At 54.7% G+C, this 21,141-nt stretch overlaps 1 protein-coding gene across 10 annotated transcripts in view; it reads right to left on the reverse strand.

Moving 5' to 3' along the window:
• SYT17 (synaptotagmin 17) overlaps positions 1-21,141 on the reverse strand; it is a 73,992-nt gene that overhangs the window by 44,298 nt on the left and 8,553 nt on the right. For 9 of the 10 annotated variants that reach the window (XM_051847479.3, XM_051847474.3, XM_051847481.3 and 6 more), the window contains 2 exons: positions 16,486-16,634; positions 13,056-13,675 (listed from right to left, as the gene is read on the reverse strand). In XM_051847479.3, the coding sequence (XP_051703439.1) occupies positions 13,056-13,675; positions 16,486-16,633 (768 nt within the window). In that variant the 5' untranslated portion in view covers position 16,634. Of the gene's footprint in view, positions 1-1,302; positions 5,955-13,055; positions 13,676-16,485; positions 16,635-21,141 lie in introns of those variants that run through there. The other variant, XM_051847477.3, reaches the window with a different exon arrangement.

The following is a 21,141-nucleotide window of genomic DNA, read 5'->3' on the forward strand; positions in this document are numbered from 1 at the left end:
CAGTCCAGGCAGGGGCAGACGTAGGCCTGCACAGCTCAGGGTTGCCAAGGCTACCGCCCACATGGGACGCCTAGGGATACTGTAAAACACGGGGTCCCAGGCCTTCCTGCAGTCAACTCCATCAGACCCTCAGGAGAGGGGCCTGAGAATCAGCAATTCAGCGTTCTCCCCTTATGCCTGGTGGTGACAGCCACCTGTGGTCCCCTGGCACCGTCCCATCTCACATCATCATAGAGAGTGCGACTACAGTGGATTTTTGATGTTTGTGGGCTGCTTACTCCATGAACAGGAGAGCTGGGCACTGGTGTGGTGCTGGGCACAGAGCAGCAAATGTGAACCCCACCCAGGGAGCATCTCACGACTCTCGATTCGGTCACCTGCAGCCTAGGCTGTGAGCCCCTCACTCACTCCTTTGTCCCCAAGTCCCACGCAGGGGTTGACACAGGGGAAACCACCTCCGCTCTGACAGGTTCACCAAATAAACGAATCAAAACCACAGCTGAAAGCATTGGCTGAGCATGCCACACGGAATGCTTGGTGCAGAAGACGTTGGTGATGGTGATGGTGATGGTGATGGTGATGGTGATGGTGATGGTGAACAATATCACTGAGAGCTCCCTGCGTGCCAGGCTCCGGGCTCCGAGTGCTTTTGCTTTAGTTTTCCATTTCACTTTCACAGCGCCCCTCTGGAAGAGGCACCGTTACTACCCATGTGGTCCACGCGAGTCCCCGGGGGCACCGGCGGGTTCAGGCATGCGTCTGATGCTACCCAGCTCACAGGTGGCAGAGCTGGGATGAGAACAATAGATATGTATCTGGCCTTTGGACGTGGCTCCTGGCGCTCTGGAGAGTCCTACCATGTTCCAAGGAAGGAATAATGCCAAGGTCAAGAGCAGATGCTGGCTGGCATTGCAGCTCATTAGGCTAATCCGCCGCCTTGCAGCGCCGGCACACCGGGTTCTAGTCCCAGTCAGGGCGCCGGATTCTGTCCCGGTTGCCCCTCTTCCACGCCAGCTCTCTGCTGTGGCCAGGGAGTGCAGTGGAGGATGGCCCAAGTGCTTGGGCCCTGCACCCCATGGGAGACCAGGAAAAGCACCTGGCTCCTGCCATCGGATCAGCGCGGTGTGCCGGCCACAGCACACCGGCTGCGGTGGCCATTGGAGGGTGAACCAACGGCAAAGGAAGACCTTTCTCTGTCTCTTTCTCACTGTCCACTCTGCCTGTCAAAAAATTAAAAAAAAAAAAAAGGGGGGGGGCAGATGCTCAGGATTTGAACGCAGCCTCCTCCCTTGATGAACTTCATGGTCTTGGGCAAATTCCTCACACTTTCTGGGCCTCTGTGTCTTCAGCCACAAACCGGGATAATGGCAGTCCCTGGTGGCTTTCAAATTTAAATAGAAGCCACTAGAACAGTAGCCAGTTCCGGGCAAGCACCCAGCAAGAGCCAGCCTTGGTTATTAGAGACCCAGGTCACACTTCCAGAAGGAATGGGGCTGGCTCTGACCTGAGGATTACTGGCTTGTGGGTCTCTGCTCCTGATCATGATATGGCACCACTGTATACACATGCCCAGCTCCCTGTTCTTAGCACCTAGGTCTCTGGCTGTCCACAAGGACATCTGAAATGACAGCTGCCATGATCAATGCTGTGATGGCAAAGGCTTGACCCTCAGGGCACTCGGGGGCTCGGATCTCACGGCCATGGTCAGTTTCATATGCCACGGCTGACTGTACACTACCAGGGTGACATCATCCGGCTTGCAAAATTCCTGAAAATCTCACCACTGACCCGGCACCCACTGGTGCCAACACACTGCACAGTCGCCCTTTACGGACTGGGAGACTACGGCCTGGAGGTGGTCAGCAGCTCGCCTGGGCCCACGCCTTGAGTCGGGGGCTATGCCAGGACCTGAACCCAGGTCTGTATGACTCCAGGGCCTGTGCTCCCAGCCACCGCCGGGTAACGTGGCTGGCACAGCGGGAGGACTGCCTACCTGGAAGCCCTGACTCCAGTCCTGCTTCTGCTGTGTGGCTCTGGACAAGTCACTCAACCTTTCTCATCTGTGAGACAGAGAAGCTAGCTCCAATCATCTCTGCCTCGCCTTCCGGTTCAAGGGCACGTGTGGATGTCTGGAATGTAAAACCGACTTCAATGTGAAGAGAACGAAAACAGGGACTGCATGGGAAGAACCTTCTAGCGAACAGCTGTGTTGCAAGGCTCTGGCCTGGGTCCAGCTCTGACTGCGCAGCATCTGCACAAACATCGCTGCTCGCCATTACCTGGGTGGCAGCAGTGTGAACGTGCACACGGAGGCCGGGACTCCACCGAGCGGGCTCAAGGCCGACAGCGGCTCAGGGCAAGTCGCAGAGGGGTTCTCATTAAAAAGCCGGCACTGGCCTTGTCAAGGGCCTTGACTGTTACAGTGTCGGGCAGGGAGGGATCAACGGCAGAAGGCAGCCAGGATCTGTTTACCCGGCTGTTTTTAGCAGCTGCTAGGCAGGCTGGGGGCGGTTTATACCTCCAGGCGGTTTCTACAGTGCAGGTCCAATCAGCACAGAATTCCTAGCGCCTCGAATGATCAACTATTTTTGCTTTTTTTTTTTTTTTTTAAGATTTATTTATTTATTTGAAAGGCAGAGTTACAGAGAGGCAGATGTGGAGAGAGGGAGGGAGGGAGGCACGGAAGAGGGAGGGAGGTAGGGAGGGAGGGAGAGAGAGGTCTTCCCTCTTTTGGTTCATTTCCCAGATGGCTGCAATGGCCCGAGCTGCGCCGATCTGAAGCCAGGAGCCAAGAGCTTCTTCTGGGTCTCCCACACAGGTACAGGAGCCCGAGGACTTGGGCCATCTTCTACTGCTTTCCCAGGCCATAGCAGAGAGCTGGATTGGAAGTGGAGTAGCCGGGTCTTGAACTGGTGCCCATATGGGATGTCGGTATTGCAGGCAGCAGCTTTACCCACTACGCCACAGCACCGGCCCCTATTTTTGCTTTCTTAAAAAAGTCCCAATGGGGCCAAGTTGTGGTACAACAGGTTAAGCTCCTGCTTGGAATGCCCGCTTCTGGCTACTTTGCTTCCAATCCAGCTCCCTGCTGATGCACCTGGGGAAACAGCAGAAGGTGGCCCAAGTGCTAAGGCCCCTGCCAGCCATGTGGGAAATCAGGAATGGAGTTCCTGGCTCCTGGCTTCAGCCTGGCCCAGCCCTGGCTATTGTGGGCATTTGCAGAGTGAACCATCGGATGGAAGATTTCTCTCTGACACTGTCTTTCAAATAAATAAATCTGTAAAGAAGCCCCAGTGGAACCACTCTGTGATATAGAAGCAGGGACACATGTCATCATACTTGTCAAAACCCACAGACCGGGGCCGGCGCCGTGGCTCACTAGGCTAATCCTCCGCCTAGCGGCGCCGGCACACCAGGTTCTAGTCCTGGTTGGGGCACCGGATTCTGTCCCGGTTGCCCCTCTTCCAGGCCAGCCCTCTGCTGTGGCCAGGGAGTGCAGTGGAGGATGGCCCAGGTGCTTGGGCCCTGCACCCCATGGGAGACCAGGAAAAGCACCTGGCTCCTGGCTCCTGCCATTGGATCAGCGCAGTGCGCCGGCCGCAGCAGCCATTGGAGGGTGAACCAACGGCAAAGGAAGACCTTTCTCTCTGTCTCTCTCTCTCTCACTGTCCACTCTGCCTGTCAAAAAAAAAAAACAAAAAACAAAAAAAACAAAACCCACAGACTGGACAATGACAAGGGAGTGCCCTAATGTAAACTGTGGACCTCAGGTGACAACGACACAAGGGTACAGTATACCCACTGCACAAAACGCACCTCTCTTCGGAGATGTTGACAATGGGAGAGCTATGTATGGGGGGAGGGGTAGAACCCTCTGCACTGTCCTCACAGTTTTTTTTATGAACCTAAAAATGCCCTAAAAAGTTGGGTTTTTTTTTTTTTTTTTTTTTTTTTTTTTGACAGGCAGAGTTAGACAGTGAGAGAGAGAGACAGAGAGAAAGGTCTTCCTTCCATTGGTTCACCCCCGAGATGGCGCTGCACTGATCTGAAGCCAGGAGCCAGGTGCTTCTCCTGGTCTCCCATGCGGGTGCAGGGCCCAAGCACTTGGGCCATCCTCCACTGCACTCCCGGGCCACAGCAGAGAGCTGGACTGGAAGAGGAGCAACCGGGACAGAACGGGTGCCCCAACTGGGACTAGAACCCGGAGTACTGGTGCCGCAGGTGGAGGATTAGCCTAGTGAGCCACAGCGCTGGCCAAAAGTGTCTTTTTAAAAACATTCCTGGGGCCAGCGTTGTGGCGCCATGAGCTAAGCGGCTGCCCCACAAGGCTGGTATTCCATACCGGAGCCTCAGCTCTAGTTCCAGCTGCTCTGCTTCCCATGCAGCTTCCTGCTAATGACCTTGGGAAAGCAGCAGAAGGCAGCCCAAGCGCTTGGGCCCCTGCCGCTACATGGGAGACCCAGGTGGAGTTCCTGCTCCTGGCTTTGGCCTGGCCCAGCCCTGGCTGTTGCAGCCATCTGGGGAGTGAACCAGAGGATGGAAGAGCCCTCTCTCTCTTCCTCTCCCTATCACTCTGCCTTGCAATAAATAAATCTTTTTTTTTTTTTAATCCTAAATTTCTTCTACCCACGGTCTGCCTAGAGCACGGGTTAGGATCCAGGCAGCATTTACTGTCACACAAACCAAATTCAAAAGCCCATTCCTTTGAGGACCAGGGCAGGGTACCAAGGAGTGAGCAACAGCTGGGGGCCCTGGGCTTTACAAGAGACAGCGAACAGGCTCAGCCGCCACCTCTTCCTCGACTCTGGAAGTGAGCGGTGGGGAGCAGCCCACCCGGAATCATCTCACCTGGCCTTGTCAAGGCACCCACAGGTGGGACTCAAAATTCAATATGTCTATAGCAGGCTAATTTTTAAGTTGATCATTTTGTGTGGCCCACGGATGATGTTAACAATATCCAAATGGCCCTGGGCAGACCAAAAGGTTACCCCCCCCCCCCGCTGCCACTGTAAGTTAAAGGATGGGGGAGGGGGAGGGGGAGGGAATGGCTGAGCAGGAGACCTGGGGCTCTCCCCCCCCCCCCCAACCGCAGCTCCAGGGCTGGGAGAGATGGCTGCAGAGTCCCTTGCAGAGAGGGGGAGACCAGCCTCTTTCTGCACGGACAGCTGCTCAGCCAGCAGGTCTTGTTCACCGGCCTTGCACCTCCTGGAGATGGGAGAGGGGACATGGAGAGAGGTGGCAGAGAGAAGGGGAACAGGTGGAAGACTCTGCATTCCGAGCCCTTGCTAGCAGGACTAGCACAACCACAATGTAGGCACCTGCCCCAGACCCTGGCCCTGACCTCAGCCCTCTGCTGAGTTTCCTGTGGGTGGCCCTGGGGTCCTCTCTGTGTCTCTGGGTGGGCGACAGTGAGCTCCCCAGCAGGATGAAGCTCCAGCTACAGCCAGTGGCAACCTGCGTGATAACACACCTTTTACTGGTCTCATCTCCCCCAAGCAAAATGCCTGCCCTCAAACCTTTGCCTGGAGATCTGCTTCCCAAGGCAGCCCAAGTGAGGATGCTGGATGATGTTCCGTGGGTCGGCGCACACCACAGAGGAGGGTGACGTGCACAGATCCCGCCTCCCAAGCCACAGGGTTCTGGATTCTAGACCTCAAAGCTCTGTGAGTTTTTCATTTGCACACAGCAAGGCTTGGCTTACAGGAATTTTCAGAAACAATAATATCCAGCCTGCCAGTGTGAAAATATCACTCTTGACGAAACACATTTTCTTCTTTTGGACCTAAATCAAACATGTCTCTCCAGTGAGCAAGCTGGCTTTGCACTACGTGATGTGACACGCTGACGAGGGCCAGAGGTATCGCCACGGACTTCTGAGAGCACTCCGACTTGAGCATCCTTCCAGAAGGGTTGCAGAAGACACAGTCCTCATGGCAGCCATGCATGGGGTACACCTGCACACCAAGCACACAGGAGCCGTCACCCAGCCGGCCAGTGCGTGCAGAGAAAATCGCCAGGCCCACGTCTGTCCAGCTCACATGACCAAGCCCTTCCCACCCTCCACCATCACCCGAGGCTGCTCAGAGTGAGGCTCAGGTGCTCTGGCTCAAGTGCAAGTTCATGGGCCTCTGCCCGAGAATCAGTGAGGATGAGGCCTGGGGACCCCCCAGTTACAGTTCCCAGGTGGCTGAGACGCCACTTAATGAGAACAACCATGGCCACGGAAACCCTGGATTTGTAGGGCCTGTCTGCGGCCCCCGATGCTGGAGTTCCATGTCCCAGGGCTGGTCCTCAGCCTCAAAGACTCTGCCTTCAAGCTGCATCCCTGAGCTGACCGCCCGGCACCTCCACGGTCTCACCCACCACCGCCTCTTCCCTCGAGACCACAGCAATGACTCCGCCCTGGTACTGCCGCCTCCTTCTGTCCTTTGCTCCCCAACATTTCCTTATGAACATTTCCAACTGCAGAAAAGCTGCACGGTGAACACCCTCAGATACATCACCCCAAGTCCACAATGAACAGTGACCAATAATCCTACGGTTACTTTTTCAGTATCTTTGCTTTCCTGCATATCTCCCCCTCACAAGTTTTTGAATGCACTTCAACTTAGGTTGCAGGCATTAGCACCCTTCCTCCTTACCCTCATTCAGGCTGCTACAGCCGGGCAGCTTATAAACGCCAAAAACGTACTTCTCACAGTTCTGAACGCGAGAAGTTCAAGATCAAGGCATCTGCAGATTCAGTGTCCAGTGAAGGCCCAGCCCTCACCTCTCACTTTGCCCTCACCTGGCGGAACAGACGAGGTAGCTCTCTTGGTATTTTTTTAATAAGGGCACGAATTCCCATACCTGGAGACTCTGCCCTCCTGACCATCCTAAAAGGCCTCGCCTCTTTAACACCATCACCTCGGGGTTAGGATGTCAACAGATAAATCAGGAGGGGCACCAACATGCAGCTCACAGCACTGCTAAATCCTTCAACAGGCAGATCGTGAATCAGAGCTTGGTGTGTATTTATAGTGGGGTTTTAAAATTAAGTTTATATATAGTGAAATGCACAGCCCGAAACAGTACCAGAGGAATCCTGACGCGTGCACACACCTCCGCAGGTGCTTCCCAAATTCTCTGAGTCTCCAGCAGGACACGGGGCATGGGAGCTCGCCTCCACCTCGCTCTTCCCTGCCCAAGCTACAGGAACTCAAGCGGGAAGGAGCTACTCCACCCTTGATATGGTGATGACTCCAAAAAAGTTGACTAAAGGGACACCTGTCCATCTGTGTTCACGGCAGCATGGTTCACAATGCCAAGAGATAGAAACAACTCAAGTGTCTACCAATGGGTACGTGAGTGTACAAAGAAAATCAATCTCTCTCTCTCTCTCTCTCTCTCTCTCTCTCACACACACACACACACACACACACACACAGAGGAATATTATTCAGCCTCAAAAAGGAAGGAAATGCTGGCACACTACAACGTGGATGAACCTTAAGGACATTATGCTATGGGAGAGGAGCCAGTCACAAGACAAGCACTGCATGATTCCACTGCATGAGGCACCCACAGGAGTCAAATGCATGGAGGCAGGGAGCAGGAGGAAGGGGAGTGAGAATTACTGCTTAAAGGGGACAGAGTTTCAGTCCTGCAAGATGAGGAGCTCTGGAGATAGATGGTGGTGCTGACTGTACAACCATGCAAATGCAATGAACACCACCGAACCGCACACTTAAAAATGGTCCAGGTGGCACATTTAATAAAAAGAGTAGAGCCTATGCAAATATCCCCTCTAGATGGGGATTCAGTCACTTGCATGAGCAGAATTTCTCAAGCAGCCTGTGTCATTCCATGCCCAAGTCCATCACCTCGCACACTTCATACTTCTGTGTCATTGTTTCCATTATCTTCTGGCCAAATCTTATCAATGAGACAAAAATAAAGTCAGAGCTCCATTGGCTGCCGACTTCCTGAATGCCAAGATCAAAGATGCAGGGTTCAAAGGCACAGGACAGAGGGGACATTCTGCTAGAGAGCGCTCAGAGGCTGGCCCTGCAAGGCACCTGTTCATCTTCCACAGGGGTTCCCTAAGGCACAGAAGGTAGAAGCAGACCTCAGCAGCTACTCTGTCCCTGCCCACCACTAAGACAGGCCAAAGCAAGAACTTGGAGCATTTTGTCTCAACACTTTCACATTCAACTGATTCAACACCTCTGCATTCAACTGACCAGCCAATTTGGGGAAGACAGACACTTGCTTCTAATGAAAATTGGCAATGACAGACACACACTTGCATGGCCTCATGGCACTGTGTGAGTTTTCAGTCTCCCACCCAGGCCTTTTTTCCTGATCTGATTCTTCGTGTGGGACCAGTAACTCCTTTCCCACAAATGGAATGAAAACCAAAGCAACTACTCAAAGACCTGGTCCTCGGGCTTTCTGCTCCTTTGCTCCTCCCTCACCCCAACCACTGTAGCCCTCCTGAGAAGCCCTTCTCACCTGCAGGGACCAGCCTGGCTTTCATCTTAACTCTCGAGGGAGACTGCTGCTGCGCCCCTATGTGCATTTGCCCTTCGTCCACAGCAGGGTTGCTCAAGCTTTGTGCTATTGGGGTGTGTGTGTGTGTGTGTGTGTGTGTGTCCTGTGCACTGTAGGAGGCTTTGCAGCATCCCTGGTCTCTACCTACTCAATGCCAATGTTACAGGAGCTATGGGGAGGCCCGTGGCCACCCAGCTGACAATCAGATTCCCCTCTCTGGTTCCCAGACGATGACTGGCTGACCCAGGGGTACAGAGGGCTATGTCCCCTGTCTTGAGGAGGGACAACCCCAGCATATGTCTGAACAGGTGCCACTGGCCACTGTGGGCCAGGCTGAGGCTGGTTCTGACTTGAGGCCACATCCTCACTGGACTCTTTCCTCTTTTACCCAACTTGATTCATTTTCCCCCTTGTAGGCTTTTCATATCCTGGGATGGGTTGACTTGTGTCCTCCAGAAAGATGTGATCAAGTGCTACCCACCCTCCCCTCCAAGCACCTCCAAATGGGACCTTCTCAGGAACAGAGTAGAAGCAATGACTTAAGTGTCATGAGGTCATCCTGGGGTAGGGTGGGTCCCAGTCCAACATGACCAGTATCCTTACGAGAAGGGACGCAGGGAGGAGAAGGCCAGGGGATGGCAGAGACTAGAGAAGTGTGGCTGCAAGCCAGGGATGGTCAGAGATTTCCTGCAAAGCATCAGAGGACTTGGAGAAGCTAGGGAAGGAATCTTCCCTATCGGTTTCAGAAAGAACGTGGCCATGGAAACACCTGGACCTTGGCCTTCTAGCATCCAGGACTGTGAGATGACAGAACTCCTGTCCATGGTGCTGGATTATATAGGGCAGCCCCAGGAAACTCATCCATGCCCAAATCCCCGACCAGGGCCCTGCTTCCAGGGAACCCAACCTAAGGCAACTCAAAGAGCAGATTCCAGAGTAAGCACAAGAAAGCACAAGGCGTCCATTCTCCCCTCGGTCAGCATTTCCATGAGTCTTTCTCTGCTGGAGCTCTGTCCCACTAAGTATGAGTCCAGTATTCAAACAGAGATACTGCTCTGACTTGGAAAGGGTCAAAGGGGTCGCCGCTGTGGCATAGAAGGTTAAGCCTCTGCCTGTAGCGCCAGCATCCCATATGGGCACAGGTTCAAGTCCAGGCTGCTCCACTTCTGATGCAGCTGCTTGCTGATGGCCTGGGAAAGCAGTGGAAGATGGCCCAAGTGCTTGAGCCCCTGCACCCAGAAGAAGCTCCTGGCTCTCAAATTGGCCTCAACTCTGGCCACTGCAGCCATCTGGGGAGTGAACCAGCAAATGGAAGATCTCTCAGTGTCTGCCTCTCCCTCTCTCTGTAACTTGCCTTCTGAACAAAATAAACAAATCTTAAAAATAAAAAGGGGGTGGGGGATGAGAGTGTACTCCCCCAAGGGTTCATGTGCTAGGAGTTTGTTGAGTGGTGGTAGAACCTTTAAGAGGTGGGGCTTAGTGGGAGGTGGCACCGGCCCCTCCCACGCTCTGGCTCCCCATCTCTCCATGTGATCTCTCCCCTTCCCAGCCTCTTTCCTCTACAAAGTACAGAAAACAGGAAGACAAAGACTCCAAGCGGCCTCCAAGGCTGATATCATCCACATGTAAAGCACTCAGGTGAAATACACTACCCCCACTCCCAGGCCCACCCAGATGCCCGTGAACACTCCTAACGCATGTCCCAGATCGGAGGACTAACTCAGTCTCTAAGCTGGCCCTGCCAAGTGGTTTTCAGGGGCACATCTGTCCGTTCTTAATAAATCGAGCCTTCATTCCACCTGCATCCTGCATGGGGCACACTGCTACCTTTTTGCTATTTACGAACCTATCTCTGCCATGAGACGAAAATGACGTGATATTCAGTTGATTAATCTGCATAGAGATCCCTGGCACATCATGAAAACTCAAGAAAAAAATAATGCATGAGTCAGAGAAAAAGAAAAAAAAAAAGAGTAACAAGGAGAGGTGAAGAGGAAGAGCACATATCTCTCAATCCACATGACTCTCCCATAAATAGCCATGAGCCCTCATAGAAAACACCCATCTCTGTGAGGAACGAGGCAGAGGAGGAGTTCACGGCCCCGATGTGAGAGTCAAGCCCACAGCGACAGGAATTAACAGCCATAATCTACGTACGTGGCGACCGCACCAGCAACGAGGTGAGACGCCCCATAGTGACAGACAAGTGCAAACCAGGTGCACTTCCCAGGGGTTCCCCTGCTGGAAAGATTTCAACCATGTGCATGCTTCTGGCTCTCAGAGGCACCCCAAGGTCCCCTGGGAACGGAAGGCATTGCCTGCAGTTCACAGGAAAGATGAGAAGCCAGCCCTCCTGCTCCGGACAAACCTGCTCCCACGGTGACATGAGCCAGGCCCGGCCACCCCTCCTCAGAGGGACAGGGACCCAGCAGTCCTGAGACGAGCTCAGCTCCTCTGCTCCCAGAGGGCACAGCAGCAGGACCCAGCATAAACCCTCCCCAAGGACCGCCTTTCCCACGACGGCATCATCCTGATGTAACTACTGCGATCGTGGCTGGAAAACTGGGCGCCGCAGGCTTTCTCTGAATAAGCCCAGCACGGGAGATGTCCCCTCCCAGCAACCGGAGCTGGTCGTAGGTGACACCTCACATGGAATCATCACCTCCACACTCGCCATGTCCAGCCTCCCCAGGCGCCCAGTGGGGCCACCTGATCCTGAACTGTAGCCTCCAAACTGTAAGCTGGAAAAAACCTTTGCTTTCTCAAGGAGCTCCTCTTGGGTATTTTAAAGTAATGAACAGCAAACGGATACAGGAGGGGTGAGAAGGTGAAGTCCAAGCCCACTGCCCTCACATGTCACGCTCACGGCTCCCCGTGGGAAGGCATCTCCCACGGCTGTGTCTGCACTGGCCCATCCCCTGGGACAAGGCAGGAGAGAGAAACGACAGTGATGTGCCAGGAAGGCTTTGTGGCAACGGTGACATCTGTGCAAAGACCCAAAGGCGGCGAGGTGTGTGGATGCCCGGGCTGTGTCTCCAGGGCCTTCCGTCATGGGCAAGCAGGGAGCTTGGCAAGATAAGCCTGAGTTTGTCCAGTGGGTCTCCCTGCTTAAACTGCAGGTTTCTAGATGGTTGAGAGACAGTAACTCCTTGAAAACCCAAGGAAGACACACACCGCGCACCCGACGTATCCTGATTGTGTGCTGGGACGAGCCATCAGCCTGGGGACCTGGCCCTGATGCCGGGGTGCGATGCTGGGAGACACTGCCAGCACGGAGGTCACCACCTCCTCACCCTCACCACTGACCGCCTGATGGCAGCCGCCGGCCCCTGCCTTATTTTGCACGTGTCGATGTCAGGGGTGTCTTCCCCAGCAGGACGTGTCATTGCTAACAGCCCTCAATGACCACTAGGGGTTGGGCTACAAAGGGGTACAAATGTCCCAGCTGCTTCGCCCCTCTGCGGCAGCAGCTTCCCGTGGGCTCCCAGCTTCCCCAGCAGGGTTTAGGTCGGGTTACCCGCGGAAGCAGCCCGGCCAATACCAACACATCCCTTATATGACCTTCCTGGTGTTTTCTACCATAGTGTTGCCTCCCTAATAAACGACTTCTCTTGTCTCAGAGGCTCCTTGGGGAAAACCCCAACTAGGAAAGGGATAATCTCCTAACATCCGAGACGCCCCCCACCCCCACTCCGGCCCTCGGCCCTGACACTGGAACAGTTCCTCCAGCTGTGTTTAAAACCTGCATTCTTAAAAAGAGTGGAGCACAGCTCCGGAAGTCCCTAGTGTGTGTGTTTATTACCAAACACTCCTGCCTTCATCACCCAGGTCTGCTGCTCACAGCCCAACGGCCCACACACACCTCCCACTGGCTACCTACGCTCCCAGCACCCCTCTGCCCACAGCATGTGCACGCTTAGGCTCCAACACACAGCAAGGCCTGACGGCTCCTGGTGACACCGCCTGGCCTGTGGGTGGCTTTCTAAGCAGCCCTGGGCTGGCCGGGGGATGGACGCCAATGGAACGATTGATTTGCCTGCAAAGCATCCATGCCCCATCCTGTTCTCTAGCCTGCACCGTTCTTCTCCCTGTCAAATCAATTCCTGAAAGCCAAAGTGACTGATAGCCACACTCCCGATTAAATCACCCAGCACCGATGGCATACAGTCTCCCAGGGAGGCAGCGGGGTCGGGGTTACACACGGCCCACGTGACAGCAAACTTCACAGGATCATAGGGGCGCGTGCCATACACAGCTGAGTCGGAACAAGGCCCGGTCGAGTGACCCATGTCCTGGCTCGTGTCCTCTGGCCGTCCAGGATGATATCATCAGGGGACATTGGATACACAGAGCACAGGGACTCTCTGCTGCATTTTTGCCACTTCTTGTGGGTCAAAAATTATTTCAAAATTACACAATCATCCCATCTCCCCCTGCCACATGCTGTTTCAATAGAAGAAAGACGGAAATCACCCCTTTTCTCTTGGGCTCCCAGGAGGAGATGCGGCCAGCCCAGCACTTACCTGGGAGCTAGGGATCAGCGCCTTCCACCAGTGCCCGCCCTTCACCAGGTCAACTTCGCACAAGGGCACGGACACTTTGCCGATGACACAGTGGCGCGAGAACTTATCGAAATCCACCACGGTGAGCAGCAGGGTCCTCCTCTGGGCTTCCAGGAAGGGGATGTCGAAGGTGTAGCGCTCCTCAAACACGGGCTTCTGCGTCTTGCGCTTGACCCCCGTCTGCTTCGAGTTCTTCTGGTCGGGCAGGAGGCAGATCTTGACGTAGGGGTTGGAGTGCGCCATGTCCTGGCGCGAGCCGTCGTGGGAGATGGGGGGCGGCAGGTCCCGGGCCTCGATCACCCTCACGGTGAGGTGGTTGTGCAGCAGGTCGTACTGGGTGCTGAAGTGCAGCATGCCCAGCTGGTACTTGGACAGGATCTCCTCGTCCGTCAGGGAGTCCACGTCGTCGCTGCTGGAGTCCAGCGAGTAGAGCCGGGGCTCGAACTTCCGGAAATAGTCGTCGGGGGCATAGGTCCGTCTGAGCACCGAGGGCTGGATAGGCTCCTTCTTGGCGCTGAGCACGCCGAATTCAATGGGCTTGATATCGATGAGCGGGGAGCTGGGGCGTCTCGACTCCAGACCTAGGCAATGGCCAGAAATAACAGTGAACAGGGCCGCGCTGGGATGGGCGTGGCCACGCTGAGATGAGCCTGGCCACTCTGGGACGGACAAGCCCGGCCACTCTGGGACGGACAATCCCAGCCACTCTGGGATGGGCTGGCCATGCTGGGACGGGCTGGCCACACTGAGACGAGCCCGGCCACTCTGGGATGGGCCTGGCCATGGTGGGATGGGCCTGGCCATGGTGGGATGGGCCTGGCCATGGTGGGATAGGCCGGCCATGCTGGGATGGGCCTGGCCATGTTGTCACAGACCCTCCCATTGTTCCCTCTGCTTCTTGGGCTCGCCATGCTTTGAAATAGACTTGCTCCTCTGTATCCACTGGGGGTCTGGTTCCAGGACCCCAGAGTATACCAAAACCTGCCCACACTTGACTCTCCAGGTCCTGACAGAAAAGGTGGGGTGGGGGAGGGGGGAGAGGCTGTGGCCAGTGCCTTGGCTTAGTAGGCTAAGCCTCACTTGCAGCGCTGGCATCCCACATGGGCGCCGGTTCTAGTTCCGGCTGCTCCTCTTCCTATCCAGTTTCCTGCTATGGCCTGGGAAAGCAGCAGAGGATGGCCCAAGTCCTTGGGCCCCTGCACCTGCATGGGAGACCCAGAAAAAGCTCCTGGCTTTGGATTGGCCCAACTCTGGCTGTTGCGGCCATCTGGGGTGTGAACCATCAGATGGAAGACATTTCTCTCTGTCTCTTTCTCTGTCTGTAGCCCTACCTCTTAAATAAATAAATAAAATATTTTTTTAAAAAATGGGGGAGGGCTAGCATTTCCACAGAACCTACACACATCACAGACTGTCAGTCATCTCTAGGGTCCTATGGTGCTTACTGCCACATAAATGCTACGTGAGCCATTGTCACATTTACTGCTTAGGGAACAATGACAAGGAAGAAGATCTGTGCGTGTTCAGCCCAGGTGCGACTTTCCAGAAGCATGTCCCACCGGCAGCTGCGTGGATCCGAGGATACAGAGGGCGGAGGGCACCCCAGGAGTAATTATTCTGCGAGAGGCAGTATGGCAGCACAGCCATCACCGTCACCCACATCACGGACTGCTGCTGTTCTAAAGGGACCGAGGGTGCGAAGCCATTCATCTGCCCGATCCCTTGGGTCAGAGAACCTTTTAATAAGGGGATCTTCCAAAAGTCCCTGGAAAACGCATATTGTTGAAGACAATGTCTGGATTGCAAAATGCTTTGCTTGAAAATGAATTCTTTTAATTGTATTTTCCAGAAACTTTTCGAAGTCTGGCTGTATATCCCAAAGGCTACCCCTTGGACAAGTAACCAACAGAACATTTTAGGAAGCCACTCGAAGTTCTCTTTCCTCCCCCACACTATCTTCGAAGTCCAGCATGTATTTTATACTTGCAGCCCTTCTGGTCGGGCACCAGCTCTGATTCGGTGCCCACCAGCTCCAGGGGGCTGGTGGCTGTGGCAGTGGGAAATGCCAGGCCAGGCTCCCCCCTCCCATTTTATAGATGGAGAGACTGAGGCCTACAGACATTAAAAATGTCTTCTGGCCGGCGCCGTGGCTCAATAGGCTAATCCTCCACCTTGCGGCGCTGGCACACCAGGTTCTAGTCCCGGTCGGGGCGCCGGATTCTGTCCCGGTTGCCCCTCTTCCAGGCCAGCTCTCTGCTATGGCCAGGGAGTGCAGTGGAGGATGGCCCAGGTGCTTGGGCCCTGCACCCCATGGGAGACCAGGAAAAGCACCTGGCTCCTGGCTCCTGCCATCGGATCAGCGCGGTGCGCCGGCTGCAGCGGCGGCCATTGGAGGGTGAACCAACGGCAAAGGAAGACCTTTCTCTCTCTGTCTCTCTCTCTCACTGTCCACTCTGCCTGTCAAAAAAAAAAAAATGTCTTCTATTTCATTATCTGAGCCCTTGACATTTTTTTCTCCTGCCTTTCTCTTCCCCATCTATATCAGGAAATGCTAGACACCAGTTTTTTTCTGTCTGATGGGTGCACTGTGTGGATTTTAAGCTTTTCCCTTCTGTTAGGTGAATCGCACAGACACCAGCTGGGTGGGAGGGCAAAGACACCCTGCGGAGGGAAAGAAAGCTGGGAGCCTCTGGGATTTATCCTCCTTTCTCCTTTCTCCTCTCCACCCAAATCACCTAGGACCCCAAATGTGACCCATAAATACATTTTGTTTAGGTGTAAAAGCAAGGGAACATGATACAAAAACCCAGGTCGTGAGTTTCTCTCTAGAAAGACTGGGCCACCCTAGGTCCCCAATCCACAGAGCTGCCCGGAGCTGGGGCTGGGTAGCAGCCATAAAGGTCCAGTTAGCCACAGTCTCCACCCTGTCCTGTGTGACTCCCCAGGCACAGTATTAGCAGCATCAGAGTGACATTTGTCCGTGCCCAATCCTCTGCAGTCACTCAGCCAACTCAGCTGGGCCCCCAGGTCACCTGAGCTGGCGAGCCCTGCTGTCCACACAGCAACACTCACTCCTCTCACACTGATGTGACCTACGAGGGGGTCTTCATAAACGTCACAGAAATGGGAATTAGGAAAAAGCATGGATTGCAAACACTTTTTACACCAAAATAAGCATGTATTTTCATTTCCCATGAACTTTCTGGAGTGCGCTTGTACGTGACAGTGACGACAAACGATGTCAAGGTGATCAAAATGGTTATCGGTGAAGGCAGAAACCATGCCACCTCCTCCCCAGCAACAGCCCCGCCCCTCGTGGTTACCCCTCCCCCAGGACACCACCGACCTTGGAGAAGCAGCCAGGGCCCCATGGCCCCAGCAGAGGGCTTACTTGAGATCCTCCGGGTCAGGCTGTACGTGGACTTGGATGTGTCTGAGGACGAGCGTCTCCCATCCGGGGAGTTGGTCCGTGGGGTCAGCGGGACATCACTGGCCGTGTGGACAGAGTCACCGTCCTTGTCACTGCTCCGGCTGGCCATCCTGGAGGAAAAGGGGAGGCCTCAGTGGCGTCAAGGGAACCCCAGGGCCTGGCCTCTTGGTCCCTAGGAAGGTACAACCCACAAGTTCACTGTGCTCGGGCCCATGTCCTACAACTTCCAACAATGTCCATTTGAGACAGTGTGGGGGCTAACGCTGCGGCACAGCGGGTGGAGTCACCTATAGCGCCGCATCCCACATGAGCGCTGGTTCAAGTCCTGGCTGCTCCTCTTCCGCTCCGGCTCTGTGCTAATGTGCCTGGAAGGGCAGCAGATGATGGCCCAAGTCCCTGGGCCCCTGCCACCCACATGGGGGACCCACATGAAGTTCCAGGCTCCTGGTGTCAGCCTGGCCCAGCTCCACCACAACCATCTGGGGAGTGAACCAGAAGACAGAAAATCTCTCCCTCTTTGTCTTTCTGCCTTTCAAAGAAATAAAAATAAACCTTTAACAATAAAGAATTAGCGTGAGAATCCTTAAGCTCTCCATGAAGTCTTGGCGTTTTGTACAAAATGTGAAATGCCTGGAAGGATTAGTTCCGTCCCCCTCCCCTCCCTGTTTTCAACAATCTGTCAAAGGATCCGCACACTTCCAAAAGCTGGGGTTGGGTAGAGGGCTGTGCAATGTTAGGCTGCTGCCACGTGGGGGCGCCACTTTGAGCAAGTGAAGACAGAGCCCTGTCATGCTTCAGTCTGGAATGGACTGTGGGGTTGTTTACTGGCCTCCACACTCCAGCAAGCAGCTTTTGGCCAGGGTGTCCTGCTAAGTCACCCATGACTGCATCTTGAAAAGATTTTAACATCTTTCAGAAATATCCCCATAACAGGTGTCACTCAAGGGTTCTTTGAGTGGCAGGGCTGCAGCTGCGAATCAATGATTGGAGGATGGCGGCTCAATGTGAAGGAACGGCGGCCATGACTCAGTGCCCTACCGGGGAAGCTGTGGGAGTGCGGACAGGGAACCCACCCTCCCTGGCTGCCGGAAACACGAATGAGCGCACACCAGCACTGTGCGGGGCAGAGCAGGTGCAACACATTGTGGCTGATATTCTTTATAACAGAGACGGGCTTTAAGATGCCCCAATGCTCACACAGCCAGGGCAGGGTGCCAGGGTGGGGGAAAAAGGAGGAGAGGCTGTGGGCTAGGTTCCCCAGACTGCTCCCCTCAACTGGACATTTAAGCCTGTAGGGAACTCGTCCTGAAAAATGCAAGCTCAGAATCCTACGCGGTCTTCAGATGTGTTTTGTCACGGCCAGGACAAGACCGGGTTTGCTGTCGGGAGGAAGTGGGACCTTTGCTGGCTCCCTGCTCCTCGCCTGTTGGTGGTGGAGGCAGCCGATGAGACATGAGGGGCAGGAGAAGCGGGAGGGAGACAGCGAGTGGCATGGGGTCACACTCTCCCGTCTTCCAAGGGAGGCAGGACCACAACGAAATGCCCCCTGCGCCCCACCCCTCTGCAGGGGCCCCCTTCCCAGCTGCCACACTTCACTACCAAGTCCCCCCAGCCTTCCCCAGGGGCCTGAGGGCCACTGTCATCCGGAGCTCCCAGACACGGGTCATCAAGCCTCCTGCGTGGCCATCAGGCCCCTGTCGCCCAACTGCGCCAGCTCATGCTATTCCTGTGCCTTTACCCAACCTGGTTCCGTCCCATCATTCAGGTTCCGCTTCCAGGGCACCTGCGCAGAGAGGCCCCGCCCCGTCCCCATCGCCTCCTCCGGTCGCCATCAGCCCCTCTCTGTGGCTGCTCGTCTTAACCCTCCACCCTGCACATAGCTCATCTTGGACTGCAGCTTGCCTCCCTTCTGCGGTTGACACTGAGCCCTAGGGGTGTTCACCGCGGCACACCTCAGCCCTAGCCTGCTGGAGGTGTTCCAAATGTCTCTTGGTGGTGAATTTGTGAAAGGACCTCCCCATGGTTCTTGTCTATTTGTTGTCTTATCTATTTGGTGCAGGTCTTGCCCTTCCTCTCACACCAGCATACGGTTCTTATTGGTGGGATCTGCACCTACGATGATCAAAGGTACTAGGTGCTGAGTACCTACTATGTGCCGGCCAGGGTGTGAGCCATCTCATTCCAGCCACCTCCACTCGACTCACAGACGCTCAGTGGCAGCCCCAGGGCGGGTTAGGGGGGACGATGGGTAACCAAGCTGCACCTCTGTTGATCCGTGCATAGAACCCCAGTAATGCCAAACCCAGACAGTGAGTGCCACACATTCCCGTGGGAATCGTGCCACTTTATAGCTGGAAGTGGTTTTCTCCAAGGCTCCCAGCTCGGGTCTGCCTTCTTTGTTTAAAAGGCAGAGAGTGGCCGGCGCCATGGCTCACTTGGCTAATCCTCCACCTGCAGCGCCGGCACCCCAGGTTCTAGTCCCGGTTGGGGCGCCGGATTCTGTCCCGGCTGCTCCTCTTCCAATCCAGCTCTCTGCTGTGGCCTGGGAAAGCAGGAGAAGGTGGCCCAAGTCCTTGGGCCCCTGCACCTGCATGGGGGACCCGGATGAAGCTCCTGGCTTCAGATCAGCACAGCTCTGGCCATTGTGGTCAACTGGGGAGTGAACCAGTGGATGGAAGACCTCTCTCTCTCTCCTCTCTCTGTGTAACTCTGACTTTCAAATAAATAAATAAATCTTTTAAAAAAATACGCTTGCTGGACAAACCAAAGACTTAGCTGACTTCACTCTTCAAGGGTCTTTCTGGCATTGCTCCCCCCCCCAAAAAAAAAAGAAACCAAACTGTTCCATCTCCCTGACCTTCTCAGCCTGGCCTAGCCCAGCCATGGGAAGCTGGGGCCCATAAGCCATGAGCATAGGTGACCATCCAGAGGTGACACACAGCGCATACACAAAGGCCAGCTCACCTGCCACATTTCAGTCCACAGAGGCAAGTCCCAGGGTCTGGGCTCAGAAGCCACAGTAGGAGGGGAGCTGCAAAGCCTGTGGCATTTCTACTCCCTGCCTGTTTGATAACATGCAGCTGCCCACTTGGTAAATAAATCTGGGGAAAACACAAGCTGTACATTTGCTTTTTGACTGATGAGTGTGCCTCTCTTTTACAGCTTTCTCTTACCATTTTGCATCATGTTGAATGCCAAAAAATGGGTTGAGCCTGGAGTTCAAGGGAGACCTGGATCATCACGGAAACCACGAAGGTCACATACAGCTGTTCAGGTTGTAGACTGCACAACCCTGGGTGGTAGTATTCCAAATGGCCACCATGTGACTGGTGCCACCTGCAGTTACCCGAGGTGTTGGCCCTGCAGAGAAAGCCCGAGGCCACTTCTCTGCAGGTGACAAAACAAAAACCCAACCCCTTGATCCCTGAAAAGGAAAGGGTCCTCTACTTGCACAAAGGGGCAGCAGTCAAACCAAAACAGAGCGCCTGTGACCCCGGGGGCGAACAGGTACCCAACTCCGTTTTTCTCAGTGTCCAGCAGGAGTCTCCAGTGGCATAGAAGGAAATCCCAGGTCTTCCTCGGGCATCCACGCTCTGACACTACCCCTCTCCCCTCCCCCCGAGCCTGCAGGCTTTACACAGCCGTGCCCCTGCGGCGTTACCCACCCGGGGCCCGTTCCCTCCTGTGGGTCACAGCACCCAAGCTGTCTCCTACAGGAGCTGGCCAGCTCCAGAGCCAAATCCACTTGTCTGTTCTTGTGATCCAAGTGCTACTGACATGGTGCATCCACTCTTCTGCGCATTACCCAAGGCTGCTGCCCTCTGACACCGCCCCAGCCAGCAGAGGTGACGGACGCCACACGGCGGCCCTTCACAGGAAATGCTCACTCGGCCCACAGTTCACCAGCTTAGCTCAGGGGTTCAGGGGAGGGTGACCTCGCCGTGGTTCCCGGTAAGCAGGAACCCAACACGATTCTGGGACCATTATCTCCAAGGCACAGTGATGGCACCTAGTGACAGGCACATGACCGCAGGCGGCCGATGGGAGCCTTGCTTGGGTGTTTTGTTGTGAAGATGGTAAGATGTGAGTTTAGTGTTGCCCCATGCAGAAAGCAAGCTTAAGAATGAAGCAGGGGCCGGTGCTGTGGCGCAGCCAGTTAATGCTCTGGCCTGCAGTGTTGGAATCTCATATGGGCACCAGTTTGACTTCTGGCTGCTCCACTTCCCATCCAGCTCTCCGCTATGGCCTGGGAAAGCAGTAGAAGATGGCCCAAGTCCTTGGGCCCCTGCACCCACATGGGAGACCTGGAAGAAGCTCCTGGCTCCTGGCTTTGGATCGGCACAGCTCCAGTCATTGTGGCCAATTGAGGAATGAACTAGTGGATGAAAACCTCTCTCTGCCTCTCCTTCTCTCTCTATGTAATTCTGACTTACAAATAAATAAATAAATCTTAAAAAAAAAAAAAAAAAAGAATGAAGCAAATACAGAAGAAACAGAGGCACAAGATATCATTTGAGCCGCTAGATCCAGCTATACCTGAAGCCATCACCCCTGGGTTTTCCCATAACAAGACTCAAGCAGAACTGTCGCCTACGTACACAGGGTGCAGATGGCTAC

The sequence above is a fragment of the Oryctolagus cuniculus genome, chromosome 19, assembly GCF_051225735.1.
Source record: "Oryctolagus cuniculus isolate XC-2025 breed Fujian yellow rabbit chromosome 19, ASM5122573v1, whole genome shotgun sequence".
NCBI classification, from domain to species: Eukaryota; Metazoa; Chordata; class Mammalia; order Lagomorpha; family Leporidae; genus Oryctolagus; species Oryctolagus cuniculus.